The sequence below is a fragment of the Erigeron canadensis genome, chromosome 2 (assembly GCF_010389155.1).
Source record: "Erigeron canadensis isolate Cc75 chromosome 2, C_canadensis_v1, whole genome shotgun sequence".
Classification (NCBI taxonomy): domain Eukaryota; kingdom Viridiplantae; phylum Streptophyta; class Magnoliopsida; order Asterales; family Asteraceae; genus Erigeron; species Erigeron canadensis.
The window spans coordinates 5215723-5237808 of NC_057762.1; the positions used below are offsets into that span (position 1 = coordinate 5215723).

General features: G+C 35.9%; 2 protein-coding genes across 5 annotated transcripts; both read left to right on the forward strand.

Moving 5' to 3' along the window:
• The first annotated feature begins 876 nt into the window (after nucleotides 1–876).
• On the forward strand, nucleotides 877–13215 carry LOC122590191 (renalase). 4 transcript variants are annotated; one of them, XM_043762525.1, is made up of 11 exons: nucleotides 877–952; nucleotides 1647–2106; nucleotides 6553–6819; nucleotides 8873–8999; nucleotides 9595–9656; nucleotides 9740–9970; nucleotides 10414–10535; nucleotides 10641–10779; nucleotides 11860–12039; nucleotides 12228–12353; nucleotides 12958–13215. In XM_043762525.1, the coding sequence occupies exons 2-9, from the start codon at nucleotides 1750–1752 to the stop codon at nucleotides 12016–12018; spliced, it is 1464 nt and encodes a 487-aa protein (XP_043618460.1). In that variant the 5' UTR covers nucleotides 877–952; nucleotides 1647–1749; the 3' UTR covers nucleotides 12019–12039; nucleotides 12228–12353; nucleotides 12958–13215. The 4 variants fall into 4 exon arrangements, with proteins under 4 accessions (XP_043618460.1, XP_043618462.1, XP_043618463.1 ...); XM_043762526.1 differs by lacking the exon at nucleotides 877–952 and adding an exon at nucleotides 975–997; XM_043762527.1 differs by lacking the exons at nucleotides 12228–12353; nucleotides 12958–13215 and having other exon boundaries at nucleotides 11867–11953.
• Nucleotides 13216–14406: 1191 nt separating this feature from the next.
• Nucleotides 14407–21404, forward strand: LOC122589470 (translation factor GUF1 homolog, mitochondrial). Its single transcript, XM_043761761.1, has 11 exons — nucleotides 14407–14944; nucleotides 15698–16427; nucleotides 17494–17650; nucleotides 17734–17788; nucleotides 18391–18458; nucleotides 18531–18635; nucleotides 18776–18847; nucleotides 18962–19075; nucleotides 19695–19835; nucleotides 19915–19974; nucleotides 20493–21404. The coding sequence occupies exons 1-11, from the start codon at nucleotides 14597–14599 to the stop codon at nucleotides 20656–20658; spliced, it is 2016 nt and encodes a 671-aa protein (XP_043617696.1). The 5' UTR covers nucleotides 14407–14596; the 3' UTR covers nucleotides 20659–21404.
• Nucleotides 21405–22086: the final 682 nt, after the last annotated feature.

A 22086-nucleotide genomic window follows, 5' to 3' on the forward strand; every position in this document is an offset into this window, starting at 1 on the left:
CCACCACCAACAGTTGCTCCCACCACCACACCGTCGCCTCTACGACCACCGCTGCATTGCGCGGGTACCGTGCTAGTCTTCACTAGGGGCATTCCCTTGGGGCCCCTCTTAATGATTGTTAGGCACATGTCAAAATTTGATAAGTGAAGGGCATTCCTCTAATGTTCCATTCCTACAAGTAGAATTCCTCCTCGCATTTCATTTTTTTTTTTTTAATATAGTTTGTTCAGGATTTTGATATAGGTAACTCGTGGTAAAATGTTATATGTAAAAATAACATACCTTTAAGAAAAATTATAGGATCAAAAGTTTCTTCCATGATTTTGTATTTGTTTTCTAATAGAATTGTATATGTTTGTGAAAGTTGAAATTTGAATTAAAAGTACTAGCACGTTACCCGCGCAATGCGGCGGTAGTCGTGACGGCGACGATGTGGTGGTAGATGCAACTATTTGTGGTAGATGAGACGTCGATTGATGTATATTATTAATGGGGATATTTTAAAAAATAAAGGATTGATAGTATAACGTAATCATTAATGTTAAGGGGTAGTGTAAGTTAAAATATTTTAGTGCTAAGTAAAAATATTACATATCTTAAGGGTGGTAGATGAAAATATTACATGGAAGAGCATTTTAAACATTTCTCCCCATGTAACTTTCAACATGGGGGGTTTTTCTTTAATAAGTAGTATAGATAAAAATAAAAGATTTATAGCTCTATTATATACACATCTAAAGCCCATTCTGAAAAGCAAATTACAAAAAATAGCCCATTTCTAGTGTCTCAATTTACACATTTAAAGCCCAAATATAAAAATCCAAAACATAATTTGAAGCCCACAATTCACTCGACCTCTAAAATCTTTGCTGATGAGATAAACCCCTCAACGGGAAATATCTCTTGCACAATCTTACCCAAAATAAAATATCATTTATATTCATTTCTACAGGTATACATAGTTTTCCCATATTCTGATACACAATTGCATATATATGTATGTATGTATATATACTTAGTTTTCTTAAATTTATAAAGAGAGTACATGTTTTTGGGGTTCATGAAACTTAAAAATGTTGAAATATTAAGTTGTATAGTGTTGAATTATGTGTTTTAGGTGTATCGTTAGGTATATGCAGATAGCAGTTTTTCATGCACATAAGTTGTTTGATGAAATGCCTCAGAAAAAAACTATGCTTTTTGCGTAAGTTACTGACTTACTGTGCTTTAAAAGGTTCAGTTCTTGTATAGGCGTATACGTATAGTGGAATATATGCAGAGTAATATTTCGACATGGCCCTTCTTAGTTCTCGAAAAATAGGAAAGCTTACGAACATAGGAAAACATTAATATTTTTTCATGTATTAATACTAAATTCGTATATAAGATAAGCCATTCAGTTAACGAACTCGCAGAGATTGGGTATTGTTGTTATGTAGTAATATAAGGAATCATTTTGAAAACTTTCAGTCTATAAGAATAATCTTTGAAGATAAATATTAAAATTCGATGTTATTTAGAAGGTGTTTGACATTGTTGTTTCAAAATGAATTTTGTAATCTTAAAATTTTGTTTTGAATAAGCGTGTCGTTAACTACTTATTCAAAATTGGGTACGGGTCATTTAATTTTATCTGTTTGTGTTAGTGAGCTCGGAGGAAAAGTGGCGGGGAAAAAAAAAGAAAGAAGAAAGAAAGAGAGGCGATATCTTATCCAAAACCAAAACCTTTGGTAGCAATTCAAATCGACAATGCCTATTGCTACTAGCGGCTTTTCTTCTTCTTTCATTCTACGCTTGTCGCCTTGGCCTTCACCCGCTGTCACGTCACAAACACAAACACAAAGAGTACTAATACACCACCCAATTTTATCATCATCACCATCTATGGCTCCGGATAACAACAACAAAAACAAGAAGAAGAAGACAAGTAAGTACGGAAGCTCCAGGAAGTCAGTATTGAGAAAAACATTGAAACAGGAACAAGTGAACTTCAATGGCCCCATTTCTGATGACCCCGTTGTTGCCATTATTGGCGGTGGTATGTCTGGTCTTCTATGCGCTCTTCAGCTTCAAAAACGAGGACTTCGATCCACTGTTTTTGATACTGTATGTATATACCCATCCCCCCTCTTTTCTTTCTTTCTTTCTTTCTTTCTTTCTTTCTTTGTGGGTTATGGTAATTATAATTTTCTAGTACCGTCAGTTGTTCGTTAAATGCCTATCTATATAACAACAGATGTGATACCTCTACACGGGGTAGAGAGACTGCCTCAAGAATAAATTGCCTCATATGCATATATATCATATAGAGATCAAAAGAAAAGGAGTAGGTTGGATATTTATTATGTCTGGGGATACATTGCGGAAACCACACTAAATGAACCTAATCAATTTCAGCTTGTTTGTACTTTGTACCTAATCGTGTTCCATACTATCCTTGTTGAAAAAGGTAGCTCCTTCCCATTTGGGTCACACCAAACTACCTCATCACTTTTATCAGACAACAAAGGAGGTTGGATATTTATTAAGACGGGATATAAATCATACCATGCTTGCGGCCACAACGAAACTCCTTCATGCACGAGATCAGCAACCTTGGAATTTACCTCGAATCCAGGTCTCGCGATATCCGTTGGTGTAATAATGTCTCTAAGTGGACCAGCGTTACACCATCTATCACTCCACACAAATGTGTTTCGACCATTCCCAACCTGCTTGTATAAATACGGTTTAATGACATCACGAACCTGTAAAAGCTTTCTCCAACCCTAGCTCGTGCTTCCTCTAGGGTAAATGCCTAGGAACCCCTTAGTCCCATAGAGGAATATTTCCTCTCAAGCTAGCGACCTTGCAACGCTGCTTGGCCGTGAAACCCCAGAATCCTTGGCTAGTTGATTATGCTTTTGCAGGGATTCGAACCTAGGTGGTGTTCCCACCAAGTCACTTTTTAGGGGGGCAGGTGGTGTTGGGTTTGAAGTCCTAGCTATATGGGCTTGTCTATTGGATGATTCGTAGGCCTATTCAAGCCTGCCTAACTTGTTCACCAAGTTATTAACCCTAATCTGTCATCTATATATATCCCTCTTATGTAATTGTAATCAAATGGTTCAGAGCTTAATCAAATAACCTAGTTGTAGCCGGTGGATTAGGGCCCCCACTGGGTCCGAGCCACGTTAAATTCTTGTGTCGTTTATTTATTTATTTTTTTGCTTTATCTTCTTGTTTAATTGCTTCCGCTGTGCTTAAAGCTAAAGTTGTTCCTAACAGGTGGACACTGGGCAATAACCCATAATACATCCTAGAAATTGTTGCCCTTTAGTTTATAAGCATCTATCCACTTGACCCCAATGGAGTTGCGATTTGTGAGGATACTCCAAATATGGTTTGCCATTAAACTTTTGTTAACTTCGCTAACAATCCTAATACCCAGACCTCCTTCACTCTCGGGGAGAGAAAGCTTTTTCCAAGATACTTTTGATTTACCTTTCGACACTGTGCCTTGACTCCAAAGGAAAGCTCTCATCTTTTTCTCAAAATCATTAATGATCCGTGCGAGTAACATGAACACCGATGCCCAATAAATGTGGAGGGTTGAAAGAACTGAGTTAATAAGTTGCAGTCTACCTGCAAACGATAAAGTTTTGTTCTTCCAGTCATCAATCCGTTTTTCCGTTTTCTCAACAAGGATTTTACAATCTTTGTAAATCAATCTTGTCAAGATGAGGGATACTTCCAAGTAGGAACAGGCAATTTGCCTTCATCAAAAGTTAAAATCGACAGAATAGTCTGCTTTGTTTGATCTGATACTTTGAAAAAGAAAACATTACTTTTCAACGAGTTAGGCACCAATCCAGAAATAACTCAAAATTTTTCCAACATTTCCATGGGAACTCTAGTTGAACTCACATTCCCTCTTGCAAATAAGAAAAGATCATCTGCAAAACAAACATTTATAATCCTTGTTACTTGTCTGTACTTGGTTTCTCGAAACGCAAATGCCCAGGTTTGAATCGAAACCTCCAGAAAGGCACCCCCCCCCCCTCCCTGTGAATAGTATTCACCATATTTTGTGTAAAATGGTGTAATGTAATGGATAGTGTTTCACCATTTGGGTTTTGGTGCATAGTCGAGGTTTGTTGAGGATAACCTTATCAAACTTCCTACTACCAGCCTTTTTTTTTAATTTTATCAATTTACTAAATATAACATAAGCATTACAATACATTTTGTAATACACCCCACAAGATGTGTAGCTGTAGTTGAGCAACACAATCTAAAAATGACATTCGAATACCATCCCCACCCGACTTCCATGTCATCACACACACACACATATACGAGACAAAGTACCCGCACGTTGCGGCGGTGAGATGGTGGGGGTGATAGGTCATAGAGTATAATAAGTCATAGGAGGTGATAGGTGATAGAGTGTGAGAGCCAAATGCCTTAGCGGTCCGGGTTCCGCCCTCGGATTTAAAAATTCGTCGAAAGTATATCGAATGACATCTCTAACGAAAGAGCATTAAATTTTAAGAACACCTATATAATTTTTATAATTTATCAATGTACGGTTTTTGAGATAAAAGATTTTGAATAAATTGGAGGAAAAAAATGATTTATGGAGAGAGAAAAATAAGTGGTTGAGATTTCTTGTAAGGGTATTATGACTAAGTGATAGGGGTATTTTGGGGTTTTCAATTACTTAAAGTTGAAAAAATGGAGGGAACAAATACTTTATAATGTAGTAGAGATAGAGACATATAGATGGGGAAATCAGGCTTAGCCTGAGACCGGTCCGAACCTGCCTGAAAAAGCCTGACCCGATGAGACACAGGGTCGGTCCTAACCTGCTTGACCAGGCCTTATTCAATCCAAATATCAGTTCAAAGATATGTCCAAAGCCCAACCCGTGATTAGTCTAGCCTGCCCCGACCTGTTATTTGTCCAGCTGGCTTCAGATAAAGACTGTTCTAGTAACTTGCTGTAGGAATATTCTACTATGCATTTGTTTAATTCAGAAGTCAACCCTTTACCCTTGTAAACTTAAATGGTTCCAGCTTAAATTCATCCTACCATATTAAATAATGGATTTCATCTTTAATTAATCCATCCTATAAATCTAATGTCCACCTACAATTGATTTAATGCATCACTCCAAATTTACATTTACAAAAATGTATAGCATCTAATTCTAACTCTATAATGAATATTAAATCACCAGTCTACAATTCTCATGAAGTTTAGTTAGCCTTTAACTTTAATAAAGTGTTCTTAAAAATGACTTCAATTTAAATTTGTATCCCTTCTATATTTTTCAACAAAAATTACTTTTTAGTCTGCAGTTCCAGTTTTGTATATATTTTGATGAATTATTAAGTGTTCATAACAAAATTTGTTTGCAAGAAGGTTTATGCCATAAATGCGACCAGGCTTGGACTTGAACTGAGACCGTCCCGGCAGGCCAACAAAAGCCGGCAAAAATTATTATAGCCAGGGCTGGAAGAGGTCGGGCTTTTAAAAAGACCGGTCTTTTCTTGAAAGGTTGAACTGGGCAAAATAGGATCGGGCTAAAGACCAAGCTTTGCCTATCTATACGACTATACGTATATACATACATCCACATTCATTACACACTACTAATATGATAATATCCAACATCAGACACAAGACGAGAAACACTAGAAGTAGCAAAACATATATCATTTCCATTGAGCATTCCCAAGCCATTTCCTAAGCAATACTCAGCCAACTCCAGTGTCTTCAGTCCTCCATGCCAACCACTCCCAGTCCCAATACCCAAACCAGTTTTGTAGATATAACTTGCATCCTGATGGACCATTTCACCACTATTTCCAGTATAATGAGCCCTTGTAATCCATTCCTAAGCAATACTGCTAATCTGTTTTTATATTCCACTTGCAATTTGATGTAGGGCAATTTGTACGTAAAATGAATAAATTTTCGTCTACTTTCAGAGGGTGAACGGGCTTTCAATTTCAATATTTAAGGGCCTATGTTACAGGTTTATAATTTCAATTTCAACATACCCAGTGGCGTGGTTAAGGGTATATCACAATATTAATAAACAGAGTTTTTGAAATGTTGATTTGAAATTACCTAAGATAGAAATCGAATGAAAGTATGTACCTGTTACATGCAGCTTCCCTTGAATACTGTAATTCTAGGATGATTATGACACGAATCTAAATATTAGGGGTAATATGATAAAATGGTATTTTATTTAGTAGATAAGTTCTATTTTAGATATATATTATTATTTAGTTTAATAGCTTGTTGTCCAAGACATAGGTTTAGTATTTATAGAACATAGGGCTGTAGTTCGAGGATGTTTGGAATATTATTCAGAAGGTTATTGTTCTTGTTTAGTTAATTTGGGAGTTTACTGGTTCTCAAATACCATCCTATCTTTCTTATTGTTCTTGTCATTTGATACATGCCATTGGTTCGTATCAGATTAGGCTTTTAGATATACATATGTTTAAGTAGAGTTCATAACTTCATATTTCTTTCGTTCATGACCTGTAACTTCAGGGAATTCATGGCCTTGGGGGAAGAATGGGCACCAGAATGATTGAGCCGTCAATTATATTTGACCATGCAGCTCAATTCTTCACAGTAAGTAACCCTCTCTTTGCTGAGTTAGTTGATGAATGGTCCCAGAAAGGTTTCGTTCGGCAGTCACTAGGTGTCATTGGAGAGCTTGAAGCTGGTGGTGATTTTTCCCCATTTCCTTCTTCGCCTCCTAGATATATAGCTAACAATGGAATGCGTTCACTTGCAGATTCACTACTTTGTGAGGTACGTTATTTACGGTTTGTTTTGTACTTCTATTACAGTACTATTTATTAAATTTATCTCCACGGCATTTTGGTATTTTGACATATAATAGCAATATTTCTTAAATAGATATAATGTTTTTGATTCGGACCTTCTACTTAGGAATGAAGCCTTTTGGCCACTTTGCCGTTTACTTGTAACCAGGGAGTATCCAAGGATGTAAAGTGAAGTTTATCGTTAGTTTTTGGAATGCACTAAGTTATTTCACTATCAGCTTATTATTAGGGGACTGCCCTGCTTATAGGAATGTTCTATTGTGTAGGAAAAGTCTTAAATCTTGATAGGACAAGTCAACATGGGTTTGTTTCTAAAAGACTACTCAGTGTCAGTCAAGATGGGCAGGGTTGGTTTGATGCCAGACACTTTATGCCTGCGTTTTAGTTAGTGGAGATAAATGATGTGTTAATATGCTTGCAAAACCTAGTTTATTAGGATGATAGTTTAATTTCAGAACAAAACCATGCAATACGTTATATGTTATGCACTTGAGCAACTAACGACTTGTAGGACTCATTTCGTGACTTGAAAACGTAAAACGAAATGAGTCCTACAAGTCGTGAGTTACTCAAATGCATAACGTATAACCTCCTGCATGGTTTCATTTATTTCTTAAGCTAATTGTGTAAGTATACCTGTTTCACCTGATAGATATACTATAGACCAAATTGACCCATATTTGGTGAAAGAGTATTGTTGGCTGCCCCTCTACAATTAATACAACGGATGTTAATTAATCACCAATTTTACTTGTTTTAACTGGTTTCTATATGATCTTGTTGTCTTTGAATACCTGACATGCGTAATGGAATTATCGGATTTATCGAATTATCAGCAAAACTGTTATTGAAACCCTTGTGGGTCCATGATATGTACCAGTCTACCAGACCAGAAAACAGTAACCAATTGCTAGTACCAACAGAATAAGAAGCACTTACAAAGATAAACAAAGAAAGTGAGAAATTAAACCAACCCTAACCGGCTGTTAATTAAAGATAATCTGGCTCCAGTAGCCCTAATCTTGTATAGTGCTCCAGCAGCCCCTAAGTTCTAAGAACCAGTATTATAATCTCCATCCCTAACCCTAATGGCTGGCAGCCTTATTTAAACATAAACATCACGTAACCTAAGTTGGACCCAAAGTAATTACCAAATATAATATTTAAGTATTGTAACTTCACACTTAACCACCCTAGACTTTCTTTCTGCTCTAAGTACGTTTCAGTCCATTGATTACAGTGAAACTTTTCTTACTTGAAAACCAAACATGAAGTCAAAACTCTCGCTTGGTCACTGTTGGTTTCTAATCGTATTTGTGTCTTACTAAATGCTGGCCATTACATTTCATTTTCGACAATTATTAATGGACCAGATTTTGCTCGGGAGAGATAGAATGATAGGAGACTAGAAGTCAACGCGATCACTTTCTCTTTTTATTGTGAACATAGAACTTGCTTGACAGACCAAAGTTGGACAACCATTTTTGCAGCACAATCATTCACTTGGTCGAATTTGGCCTACTTCCTACTGGACAAGTTAACTTGATGGTTGCACGTCTGTTTTTTGCAAGATGAATCCCGGTTTTAAACTTACAACCTTTTGGAAACGTTTTTGGTCAAAATAGCACAACTATGTATGTTTTTAATTGTTCTTCGGCAGATGTACTATTAGCTTGAGTCTTCAATGGTACCGATTATGATTTCGGTCTTCATATTGACTTTGTTTATTGACTTTGTTGTTGATGAATATGTTCAATCATTAGCTTTGACTTGATGGGCCTCTAATTATAACTCATAACCTTGAAGTATCAAATACATGATGCATATGTTCAATCATTAGCTTTCACTTGATAGGCATATATTCATAACTCATAACATTGAAGTACCAAACACAGAATATGTGATACCATCTACATTATGACTCTATAGAATTAGAGGTTAGTTACTGTTATTTTCGTTCCTTTCAACATTCTCATGTAATGTTCACGTCTTAACTGAAACCTTTACTTGTGTTTCAGAGTTCCATGATTGAGGTGGTACGACCTTGCTGGATAAGTTCTCTTGAACCATACAACGGGATGTGGCACTTGAGTGAGAATGGAAAACATCGTGGACATTTCGATGCAATTGTTATTGCACATAATGGTGATCTTTACGCTACATATTATCATTAAACAGTTTCTTATGGATGCTATTTTTACATGCCTAATGCCAAATATCTGGAATATTTCTCTAAATTTGTTATCATAATATATCTACTCAAGAGGATGAGAGGCCATGGATTGCCATGACCGGCGATAATCGAATTATCGAATTAAAAAAGAACTACACTTCAAGTAATTTAATTTCTAATAAATGCTTAACAACCAAGGGGATGTTTGGATGTATTTTTCCAAATAGATTTTTGTGACTTCAAGAAACATAATGAATTACTATTAAGTTGTTAAATTTTGGGATTGTCAAGTAACTTTTGCATCTTTCTAAGTAATTGGCTTTTTAAGGCAACTCATTACCAGCTTCTCCAAATCAAAATTATTATCAGCTTTTACGAAACACTCAAAAGTGGTGATTGTGATTGCCCTGAATGTACATCCAAACACTTCCTGAATAGCAGATTAAAGTTTCTCTCCAACTGTACATGTCAGTCACTAGATACTTTAAATTTACACATGTTACATCCACTGGGCTGGACCATTTTGTTTTACTCTAACTTAACTTAAATTTACACATGTACCATCAGGAAAATGTGCTAACCGGTTACTTTCTTCATCGGGATTACCACTTATTGCAAGACAGATGAAGGTATATTTAGACTTGCAACTGTTTTTACATTCACCCTCTCGCTTGTTCAATTAGTATTAGTAAATGTTGATAGGTATTTACAGAGATTAGAACTTAGCTCTATATGGGCTCTTCTTGCTGCATTTGAGGATCCTCTCCCTTTGCCGCCGAAAGCAGCTTCCATTCCATTTGAAGGAGCTTTTGTGAATGGGATAGAGTCTGTATCCTGGATGGGAAACAACACACAAAAACTATATGGCTCTCATAATGGAGGACCTCATTGCTGGACGGTGTTCAGCACAGCTTCCTTTGGAAAGCGACATAAAGTTCCACAGGTCTGTATAAGTAGCATATAAATTATTAGTCCCCTTGTGCAACATTTTTTTATTTTGAACGACATTTTATCCTACTCCTACATTGTACACATGCTTGGGATAAATTCCATTTTTCCCAACCCCCCCCCCCCCCCCCCCCCCCCCCCCCCCCCACCCCACACACACAAAAAAAAATTATTCAACCCCCACAAAGGTGGGAAGTAGGACTTGAGCCTAGGTAGATCCTCCCAAGTCCGAAGGTCAAAGACCGTACCAATGAGCCACCAACCTCATTGGCAGTCCCATTACTAAATAAAGAAAATTTATTAAGACTTTGGTTGTCCTTAGCTTCTAAGTGACATTTTCAACCTGCAGAAAAGGCAAACATATGAACTATCTTTGTTAATAGCCTTTTTCCCCTCTTTTTCATGGAAGACTTGCTTCATATGCTGTCTTATTATCAGGAGAATATTCCTAGCGCCACTGCAGAGAAGGTGAAAGAATTGATGCTTGCAGGTGTTGAGACTGCCCTTGGATTGCCGACTGCCTCACTTAAGAGACCAATTTATACCCGGGTACAACTGTGGTATGGTTTCTGACTCAGTCACAATTAAAGGGGTTTAACAACAATCAATAATTTAAATGTGATAAATGGTGATGGTGTTGAATGTTGATACTAAACATTTTATAGGGGTGCAGCGCTTCCTACAAATACTCCAGGTATTCCTTGCATCTTTGATCCTCTTGGAAGAGCTGGCATCTGTGGCGATTGGCTACTTGGTTCCAGTTTAGAGGCTGCAGCTATTAGTGGAGTATCCCTAGCAAATCATGTAAGTTTCTTGCTTTATTATGCTCAAATACTTATGATTTTGAGATTCAAATCTGTACTTTTTGTTGGTTAGTTACCAGGGTCAGAAGTGGTAATTTTTAGCATGGAAAATCGGTGACCCGGGTTTGTATTTTTATTGATAGGTAAAATGTAAAAACATTTGCTAAAAATGAGATGGTTTGAATCGGTTAAAAGTCACCAGATGTGTATTTAAATGCTTATAATCTCCTAAATCATTTCGTATACTAGATATTATATTATTATTATAACCAGCATGGTACCAGACGGTTTCTCTGATTTTGTTGATTTCCGGTGTTTTTTGCGTGGTCTTTGGAGGTTACCGACACTGCTGGTGAGGAAGAGTGGCTAGATTCGTAGGTGAGGAAGAGAGGCTGATGTGTTACATTCTCATTTGTGATGTTGATTGAGACACATAATGCTCTCTCTCCCACCAAGTCATTGTAAAAATTAATTGAGGTTCTGTTAAACATGCATGCTTTATATAATACTCGCCATATGCCCACGCGATATGGGGGTGTAGTGGCGTCGGCAGTAGTAGCGGTGATTGGTGCGGTAGCGTTGTGGTTATCAATGTAAAAGTAATTGATATGAAAGGGGCGTAGTGTATTTATTTAAAAGTTAAGGGTAGATGTTGTAAATTAAGTTCATTGAGGGTGTTATATCTATTTCAAGTAGAAGTTATACGTATTTTAAGTGAAGATCTTTAAAATAATGAATAAAAAGGGAGGGGTATTTAGGGGTTATCAACAACTTAGCTGAAAAAAATTGGAGAGAACTAAATGCTTTATAACGTAGTATAGATTAATAGATTATAGTTATGTATTCATGTTTAAAGTATGAGTTAATTATATTTTATAGAACATGCACAAAGTGTCTACATATAATAATATATGGCCGTTTTTTGGGTAAAAGGGGATTTACCCTGTAAGATTTAGTATATTGCCGTTTTAACCATCCCATTTTGTTAGCTGTACTAGTGTTGAAGCTACGAGTTGGTCTGTTTTATATTTACTTTCAATGTTATTTTGTAAGTAGATTGAACACAATGGGTATTTTTTAGACTGCAGATTATCTAAAAAGTGGTGGATCACGGCCAGATGAGTTTGCTGTCGGCTTACACAATGATTTCCGACCGCTAGAAGGATATGATATCGGGCAATTCCCGGGAATAAAGTCCAATAGCGCTATATGTGACGTTGAGGTTCAACTTGGATATTGAATAATCATGTTTCCTTGCAGTGTAAGTTCATCTATGCGTAACACATTTCTTATATGGATGTTCTGCTGTTTAATGATTTGGGACATAATTTACATAATTTTGTTAATCTAAGATAAATGTCTACTAGAATTTCCAATGTTCAGTGTATTTTCATTATGATGCATTGTGTATTTAAGTCTGTCTATTTATATTTTATTTTGATTTTTCAGGTCTATAGTCTATCAGCATCTCTTCTTATTGTGATGTCAAGAAGCCTTTTATGGTGACTTTTCAGGTCTATATATGATGGAATAGATCATAATATAGGCCAGAGTTTTGATACCCTGGATGCCAAGGTACCACGTCTATGTTCATTTTTCTTGATACCAAACATTAGAGGTGGCAGTTTTGACCGTGTTGATTTAGATTTTGTTTTTTCAACAATTCGAATGAAAAAGAGTAGATAATTGAGCTTAGGAAGGGGGTTGAACAATCAAAACTAGCCCAAAATGTACGTATGTTTACATAATAACTTCTATATTATATGCAACTATGCTTACATAATAACTTCTAGATCATAATATGTTTGTTCTATTCATTAAAAAAGGAATAATTTGCTGTATTTTATTGGCCTTTTTTCCGCCTGATGCAATTATACAAAAAAGAAACTGATTTTATGAACGCCTTCTACTTACCAGTCTCACGGTCAATATGGGAGAAGTAAATCATGTACCATTGTTAAGTGGACACAATTGTAGTACATATTAAAATGAGTATATGTAATGATAGTCCATACGTAGGTCTTAGAAAGTATGGAGTGTATCCAAAAGATGATTGTATCTTTCTGAGGTAGGGAACTTTTCAAAGACCACGATGTGTCTTCACTAATAAAAAGTTGATTCAATTCTTGCATGGACCACACTAGTCTTTACTAATATGTCAAATGCTTTCTTTGTGCAGTCAACCATACATGGTGTGGGTCTGTGGGAACATGAAAGCATTTCTTTGAGGATTAAGGTGACTCTATAGTCGAAAGCTGTTGCTGGGAAATTAGTAGTTTGTGTTCTATAGCTTGTTTACAAACCCTTCGTTGTAGTCAAGGGAGATTAGAGCTTTTGTAATCTAATAGTCATAGTACATCATCAGACATGCATAATTGCATATATAACTAATATTTTCTAGTGAATTTTGAGGTATAGATGTGTATAGTTGAATGGAGCTAATGTTCCGCATGTCGTATAGGGATGGGGTCACAGACTCTTTAAACACATCATAACTAAAAATAACAACCGTGGTGCCCTGATAGTGTTTGATCGAAGGGCGATTTTTGAGTTAATGTTGTGTAAAATGAATATACTCTTTAATATGTCCCAAGTGTATCAAATACACCAAGGTATAACATACATAAATACTTGATTTTAAGAACATGGATTTAGATAAATTATATAATATAAGTAAAGAACTTGAATCAATAAAATAGTAAAACAAATAGATAAAGATCTCTTCGACAAAGAATGTAATTTTTCAAACAAATAGATAAAGATCTCTTCGACAAAGAATGTAATTTTCAATGTAACCTTTTATTAAGAATAAATTTTTACAAAGACTTACATGGTTTTTGCGGAACAAGATACCTAACACAAATCTAAACAACCTAGTTAAATGACAAATAACAATCAATAAGAGGCAAAATTGATCTTTATAGATTAAGTTGTGTGTATGAGCAATAAAACTTGTGTAAACATATTGTATTATTGCATGTATTGTGTTGTTTATCGCTGTTTCGACCTCATATTTACCGGCAAAAGGATTTGCTGGAGCAGTTTGATACGCTTGTATGTTCACGACTGTTTTAACCCTTCTTTCCTTCCGCATGACCCCACAATGACCCTCACCTCTTTGACGAGTGTCGGCGACGACGAGGTGGACGAGCTTCCTACCATTAACCTCTTTTTCGTCAAGGTTCGAGGACGGGCTAGACCAGCCTTGATGGTAACGGCCTAAGGAACCATAAGTTTTAAGAGTTGTACGTGAGAGTGTTTTCGAAAACAAATCCATCATGCGGTCCATATGATTCCTGGGTGATCTCGACAATGTTGAACGAGCGGTGGACATGAAAAAAGGTAAAAGAAAGAGAGAGAGACATGAATTAAGAATGAGAGTTTATTCTTGATTTGACCGGTAACCACTATTTTAATAACTAGCGGTTGTTGCTGAAAAATATTAACAACTGTGGTTTAAATACGTTATGTATTTGGCTAAACTCATAAGTAAACTTTAAATACCCTTGATATTGGTTATAAAGAGACTCGAATTTCACTCCAACTCATCAAATTCAAACTCGAATAATTTGCAAGCAGAGTTTGGGGGAAAAAAAAAAGAAAAAGAAAATATCCAAACTATCTCCAAAACACAAACAGCCCAACAAGCAACCTAGCAGCAAACACCATTACCGAGCCCATAAATAACCCAGCAGTAAACAGTGAAAACACCCATTCCCGCAGTAACCTTGTTGACAGAACACCATCTTTAGCTCTCAAAATCCACCATGATTCTAATAAACCCTAACCCATTCTTCTAACCCACCCCCACCAACCAAATGGGTCATCATTTCCATAGAGCCACAAAAGCTATCCGGTTAGCCATTCACCACCGCCCAAATCATCATCATCATTACTACAACAGATTAGGTTGTCTTCATAATAACAAAATCTTCATTTCCAATCAACAACAACACCCCTTTTGCTCAAATTCAAGAAACAATAATCGAAAAGACGACAACGACGTAATTATCGATTTAAGCCGATACCCAACTGATAAAATTAGGAACTTTTCAATTATAGCTCATGTTGACCATGGAAAGTCAACACTTGCTGACCGCCTTCTAGAACTTACTGGCACTATTAAAAGAGGCCATGGTGTTCCTCAGTATCTTGATAAGTTACAGGTACAAATCCTCCTAACATTTCTTTTTTTTTTTTTATGAATTTTTGTTTTATATTTTGTTTAGGATTTTGATACGGGTAACTTGCGGTAAAATGTTGTATGCGAAAATAAAAGCCCTTAAAGATAATTACTATACTTTTGTTTTGTGTGTAAATGTTGTTGTTAGTGAAAGTATGGAAATTTGATAAGTATTTTGTATGGTTAAGGACTCGTGAACTCTAACATCCATATAACGAGTCGTTTAGCTTGTTTTTGTTGTGTTTGTATAGTCACTGCGACACCTTGACCTTGTACTAATCCACTAAAAGGTGATAATGAGTGTGAAAAAATATATTTTTTTTGTTTTTCTGGAATTTTTAGGCCGAGTTATTTATATTTGGAGAAGTAGGTATAGTGTTGATGTAACAAAATCTATGTCTTTAACCAAGTAAAACTAATCATTTTAAAAGGGGACGTCAAATACCCTTTTTGATAAATCGAGTTAGGAGAGCAGATAAAGGATAGCTGTGAGCTTTTTTTAGTAGAAAACTTGAGAAGTTGATTTTTTAAGGTTTCATCTGTTGTGTTATGAATTTTCTGTGAACATAGCGAAAGCTCAAATCAGAATAGTATGTTAATCAATTTAGTGATAAACCGACATGTAAAACTTGTAGTTGGGACTCATATATGAGTGCTTCTTTACTTTTGATTCAACATTGATTGTGATTCTCGTGTAAAATTTTAAATCATAATCCTTTGATATGGATTGAAATAGGTTGAAAGAGAAAGGGGAATCACGGTTAAGGCTCAAACAGCCACCATGTTTTATAACTACAATATAAAAGAGACTGACACAAGCTATTTACTGAACTTGGTCGACACACCTGGTCATGTGGATTTTAGCTATGAAGTATCAAGATCTTTGGCTGCTTGCCAGGGTGCCCTTTTGGTTGTTGATGCAGCCCAAGGTGTACAAGCTCAAACGGTTGCAAACTTTTACCTTGCTTTTGAATCTAATCTCACAATAATACCGGTTATAAACAAAATAGATCAACCAACGGCTGATCCTGATCGTGTTAAGTCACAGTTAAAGTCAATGTTTGACCTTGATCCGAGTGATGTACTTTTGACATCAGCGAAAACTGGTCAAGGTCTTGAACATGTACTTCCGGCTGTAATAGAACGAATTCCTGCTCCTCCTGGAAAGAATGATTCAAATCTTCGTATGTTTCTGTTGGATTCTTATTATGATGAGTATAAGGGGGTGATATGTCACGTAGCAGTTGTTGATGGGTCTCTGCGTAAGGGTGACAAAATAACATCTGCGGCTACGGGGCAATCTTATGAGATTTTGGATGTTGGGATCATGCATCCAGAGCTTAGGTCTACCGGTTTTCTTTTGACTGGACAGGTCGGGTATGTGGTTACTGGCATGCGGTCAACTAAGGAGGCACGTGTTGGGGATACATTGTTTCATAGCCGAACGACTGTAGAGCCTCTACCAGGTAATATTGGAAAGATCATAGGTGCTTTTATTGCATTCTAAAGGTTTCAATCTCCAACTAACATTGCTCTTTGATACGATTTAGCCGAGCCAACAGTTTCAAACTGTTTACTTGTCAATTAACTGGGAAAATAAAAAATAGCCTAAAAGGACATTCTTGTAATGGGTTGGGTCTTAGAAAGTCCTTTAAAGTGATACTTACTGAGTTACTGTATTAAATGTCCTAAATCGTTTAATTCAAAGTTAGATTATTTTAAATTTTTTGGACGTGATGTGATTTGGACTTTTGGGTAAACCCAACCTGATACGTACCATAACTCCATAAGTTTCCCGCTTGAATCGCTGCCCAACCCACCCATTTTACAAGCCATGAGGTTTATTAGAATTGTCCAATGCTTTGATGGTGGGATGTAAGTGTAATTGTATACGAGAAGGTATTTATATGTTTTATTTTGAGGAAGTGATTATTTGTAGTATTTAGGGTGTGCAGAGTGACATCACTTAGATACCTTACTTCCTTGCCGCTCCATTAAATTGTCAATTTTTTTTTTAAATGTTCAACAACTTAAAAAATGATAATTGTAATTTAAGCAACACAAGAGCTGAGCACTATTGGTCAGGCCATGTATCTGTATTAAAGTGATTTGTGACTTACTGACTTAGAATCTCTGGAATCAGTTTTAGCTATGATTATCTACGATTTACTGTTGAGTTAATCAGACTGGGGATAGCAGGCAAGGAGTAATGGTGAGAAAACTGATCAATGAATCTGATTCTGTAGGCTGCAATAATCACTTACGTAATTAGATATCCAAAACCTGATTAGCTGTACATTTATGTGGTTCCAACTTCCAAGCAAATAGTTTTTGTTAGCTTTAGAAAGGAAGGAGTTATGTTAATGCTGAATGAACCATTGACGGGTAAAAGGTATACTGTTAAACCTGTAAAAATGAAAATTGACTGAACATAACATCCAAAGTCCTAAATTTCTGCTTGCACATTAATTAAAATTTGGCTTGACACTCATAACACCTGATACATGTGACTTTACTTGATATTATCATTAGGGTTTAAGCCTGCAAGGCATATGGTTTTCTCTGGTCTTTTTCCCGCTGATGGTTCTGATTTCGAAGCACTTAGTAATGCAATTGAAAGATTAACATGCAATGATGCTAGCGTCTCTGTTGCCAGGGAGAGCAGCACAGCACTTGGTCTTGGTTTCAGGTCTGTAATTATGAAGTTTTGTTTATTGCACGTAATTGAAACACTAGCGGATCTTATTCAGCAATATATGTTTGATCTTACAGGTGTGGCTTCTTAGGATTACTTCACATGGATGTTTTTCATCAGCGGCTTGAGCAGGTGTTCTTCATTTTTTTAGATTATTAGCATATGAAATCATTAATTATTAATTAGATGTTTGTAGATTTAACTTGCATTACTCGTTAGAATGTGTTTGAAATCATTAAATTATTAGATAATCAGAAATTTTGATGAATATCAGTTGAAGAATTAACTCACATGAAAATACAGAGGTCCAGCATGGAATATGGGTGGCAAAGTGGTCAGGTTTGACAGGTCAAGTAATGGGTCAAAACACATTAGCTGTTAAGACTGATCATAAAGCCCTGTACTTGCCAACACTCTTCTTTCTTTTTTTTTAAAAAAAATCTCGGTAACAATTTAACAAATCAAATATGATTAGAAACCTATTATAGAATGATGATCCAGTTTTTTTTTTTTAAATAAAATAATCTAATTATAAACACTTTGGTATGCTATAGATGACCTTAAAGCCGTTTGATTTCCCTTCCGTTCTAGCTAATTTATTATTTCACTTTATATTAGACATTTAGATCCTGTTGACTTGTTAGCAGTAAAGGACACAATTTGACCTGCATCTAACTTGTAAATTTATGATCATGTAGATGCTTAATTGTGCGTACATGTCTTGTAAATGACAGGAACATGGAACTCATATAATTTCTACCGTTCCAACCGTTCCATATATATTTGAGTATTCAGACGGGAGGTACGTGGCTTTCGGTCATTAATAGATTACTTCTGCTTGTTTAGAAACAATGTACTAATTTCTGTTTTCCAGTAAAGTAGAAGTTCAAAATCCAGCTGCATTCACTTCAAATCCTAAAATCCAAGTTGTAGCTTCTTGGGAGCCTACAGTATTGGCAACAATTATTATCCCCAGTGAGTAAGCTCTCAAAATCCCTTAGTTTTTCCGCAAATCTTATCTTCTGCATGTTCATTTACGTTTGATGTTTCTCAAGAAAATAATATAGTTAGCATCTAAGTTCAAAAACAATTAACTACTTTTGTGTTATTCGTTTGAAGGTATGTGGGAGCCGTTATCACTCTTTGCTCTGAACGAAGAGGGGAACAACTAGAGTATTCATTTATCGATAGGTAATGTGCTATCTCTTGATCTCATGATAATCTACTTTGGGGTTATTATCTCTTTGCTATGTCAATATGTTTTGAGGAAAACTTGGTGCTCAACTTCTTGCTAATTAAATGCAGTCAACGGGCATTTATGAAGTACCGGTTACCTCTTAGGGAAATCGTTGTTGACTTCTACAATGAACTGAAAAGTATTACATCTGGTTATGCATCTTTCGATTATGAAGATTCAGAGTAAGTCCTTGCTTCCTATATTTTTCGAAGAGCACATATTTTTATTACATTAAAAGTTTAAAACCCCTAGTGGCTTAGTCACATTTACAGTAGATTCTTTAAATCCCATATGCACATACTATCTTGCTTCCTATTATATGATCGTAATGAGAGGTGGCAGGAAGGGTGAGTCGGGAAACAGGTCAAAACAGGATCGAGTTGATTTTTATATTCGGGTCGATACAATCTTGTCAGCTTGGGTTGACAGCAAATACTGCTTTGCTCATTTAGTATATTTTTTATGAATCAATAATTAAAAATATTGATTATATGTTCCTTTTCCTTATGCACATTACATTTTCATATTGTGGGAGAAAAGTACATATGTATGTTTTGGATCTGCAAAACAAAGATGATGACATTGAAGGAAAGGTGGTGTAAATGTGATCCATATGCTGTCTTCATTTTGTGATTCCATAAAATATAATATGCTCTTTGTTTTGTTAATATATTAGTTCAATCCCTTCTCAGTTGAAGTAAATAAGACCTGTAATTATATTTAGTCTTTCCACAATTATGAAATGTTAAATGGATAAAACAACTTCATTGTGAAGGTTAACTAAATTGATTTATTTTACAGATATGTTGTTTCTGATGTGGTGAAGCTTGACATCCTTTTGAATGGACAACCCGTAGATGCAATGGCAACCATCGTTCACAAGTTGAAGGCACAACGTGTTGGTCGACAACTTGTAGACCAGCTCAAGAAATTCATCGACAGGTTTTTCAACTGTTCTCAAAATGTCATCCATATTTTTCTTCATATTACAAAATCCATTGACATGTCCTGTGTTAATCAGGCAAATGTTTGAGATCACTATTCAAGCCGCTGTCGGATCAAAGGTCATTGCTAGGGAGACGTAAGTCAGCCCCCTTTTTGAAATATTTCATCCACCTTTTTCTTGGAGAACCCAAAGATAATGTTCCCCATTTCAAAAGAATTCTTCCCATTTTTTGCTTGATGTGGCAAAGTGGATGGGCTGTGCCGGTTGGTTTATGAATCAAATAGGGTATATTTTGGGTATGGGTCAAAATGGGTAGGATCGACTCGAATGCTTTTTGTTCAAAGTTTTTTTTTTTTTTTTGTGTGTGTTTTTGTGAATATCTAGTGTGTCAAATCTGATCACAAGTTCTTCATTTTTTCAATCATAGCTTTTTTTTTTTTTTAAGAGTATAATTATTTTGCTGGATTTATACTCTCAACTTGTTCGACCTATCTAAACCCTATTTAAACTGCTTTCTTTTAGCTATTTATATTTTCTATATTACCCATGAGAGAAACTCCACATGCGAATTCGTAAGTAGATGCCAATTTTTTTTTTTATCCATATGGGACTTTTTACTTTGCAATTTCATTTTGATGGTGCCATCTTTTCAGCATTTCGGCATTGAGGAAGAATGTACTCGCAAAGTGTTATGGTGGAGATGTTACGAGGAAGAAGAAGTTGTTGGAGAAACAGAAAGAAGGAAAGAAAAGAATGAAGCGTGTCGGATCTGTGGATATACCTCAAGAAGCTTTTCATGCCATATTGAAGGTATCATAGGGTGTGAAGCACATAACTTGCAAGAACTCTTTGTTCTGTTAGGAAAGTGATAGTTTTGGTAGTCTAGTTGGACCGTTCATGGTACGGTTGCACCTACAATGGGATGACACTTTTGCCCTCCATATTTGCGTTATGCTACTCGTAAGGCCATGCATACACGTCTCTTGAAAATAAGATGAAATCACAATTATTAGTTTCTTTTTATCATTATCAGCAAAATACAATGCGTACCACAGTTCTTTCAGAACTATAGACTATAGTGACCTTTTAGAATTTTGGACATGGGATTGGGGATCCATCTAGGAAAGAACGGGAAAGGGTCAGAGTTTGTGAGGGCAAACTGAAAGGAACTGCATGGGCTGCTCCTCATACAGTTGCATATGTCAAGTGCAAGACGTTCTTTCCATATTTTAATCTTCCGAATATCTGCGACCAGCTTCCCACAATCCCACCTGCAACATGATGTACATTGTTAGAAAGCATATTTATCGGTATCAGTTATTCAATTTAACTCATCAAAGTTAATAACTACAAATTTATTTTGCTTACTTGTTAGTTGCTGTACGATGTCCCGAGGGTTGTGAGCCCAATTAAGGTCTTTTGCAATATTATTAACGGTGATCCTTGTTTGTGTAACTGAGATTTTTTAATCCTTGTTTGATATCAATTTCAGAATGTCAGGAACAAAATACTGCAGTTTTTACTGCTTAAAATTGTTACATTCTGTCATGCTTTATGATTTTCAATCGAATGGTGTACCTGTAAAGCCAGATTGGTAGTCCAATTATGTCTATTTCAAGAATTTGTTTTCGGTAAACCAGAACCCTGTAACATTTCTGGTACATTCGGTTGCTAATAAGCCCTTCCTTACAAGAAGATAAGAATGTAACAAACTCTAAACTGTTCACAGTTATATCGAAGAACAGTTGTGGTTGCATGAAGTGAACTTTGAACATCAAGTCTGATCAGATATGTAAAATTCTGGGATTTTAAACACAGCTCACCTAAAATTCCGATTCTATCAATGTGAAAGTAAACTACCAGAACTAGGGACAAGTTTTTACCGAGGAGTCTGTTTTTGCATAATCCTCTAGGTTTGTATTGTTCGTGTTGACAAGCATTTGGGCAAAAGCAGGTCATCATTGCAACCTGGAGACCATCCCGATTTGGCATGCTCTAGAAAGTATGTTGAATCACATACATTATTATTTATAAATAATAACATCAAAGTCTTGTCTGATATGGCACCATGTGACCATATCTTCATGAAGAAAATTGATGTCTGTGTTATAATGGATTTTCAATCTACAACAATTCACTTGAGATTGATTACCCATTCCAACAATCCTGCAGGCTTAGGAAAATTTATTTGAAAATCTACAAAAATGTGATTATCTCAGTTTCTGCTTGCTTAACACTTTGCAAGCG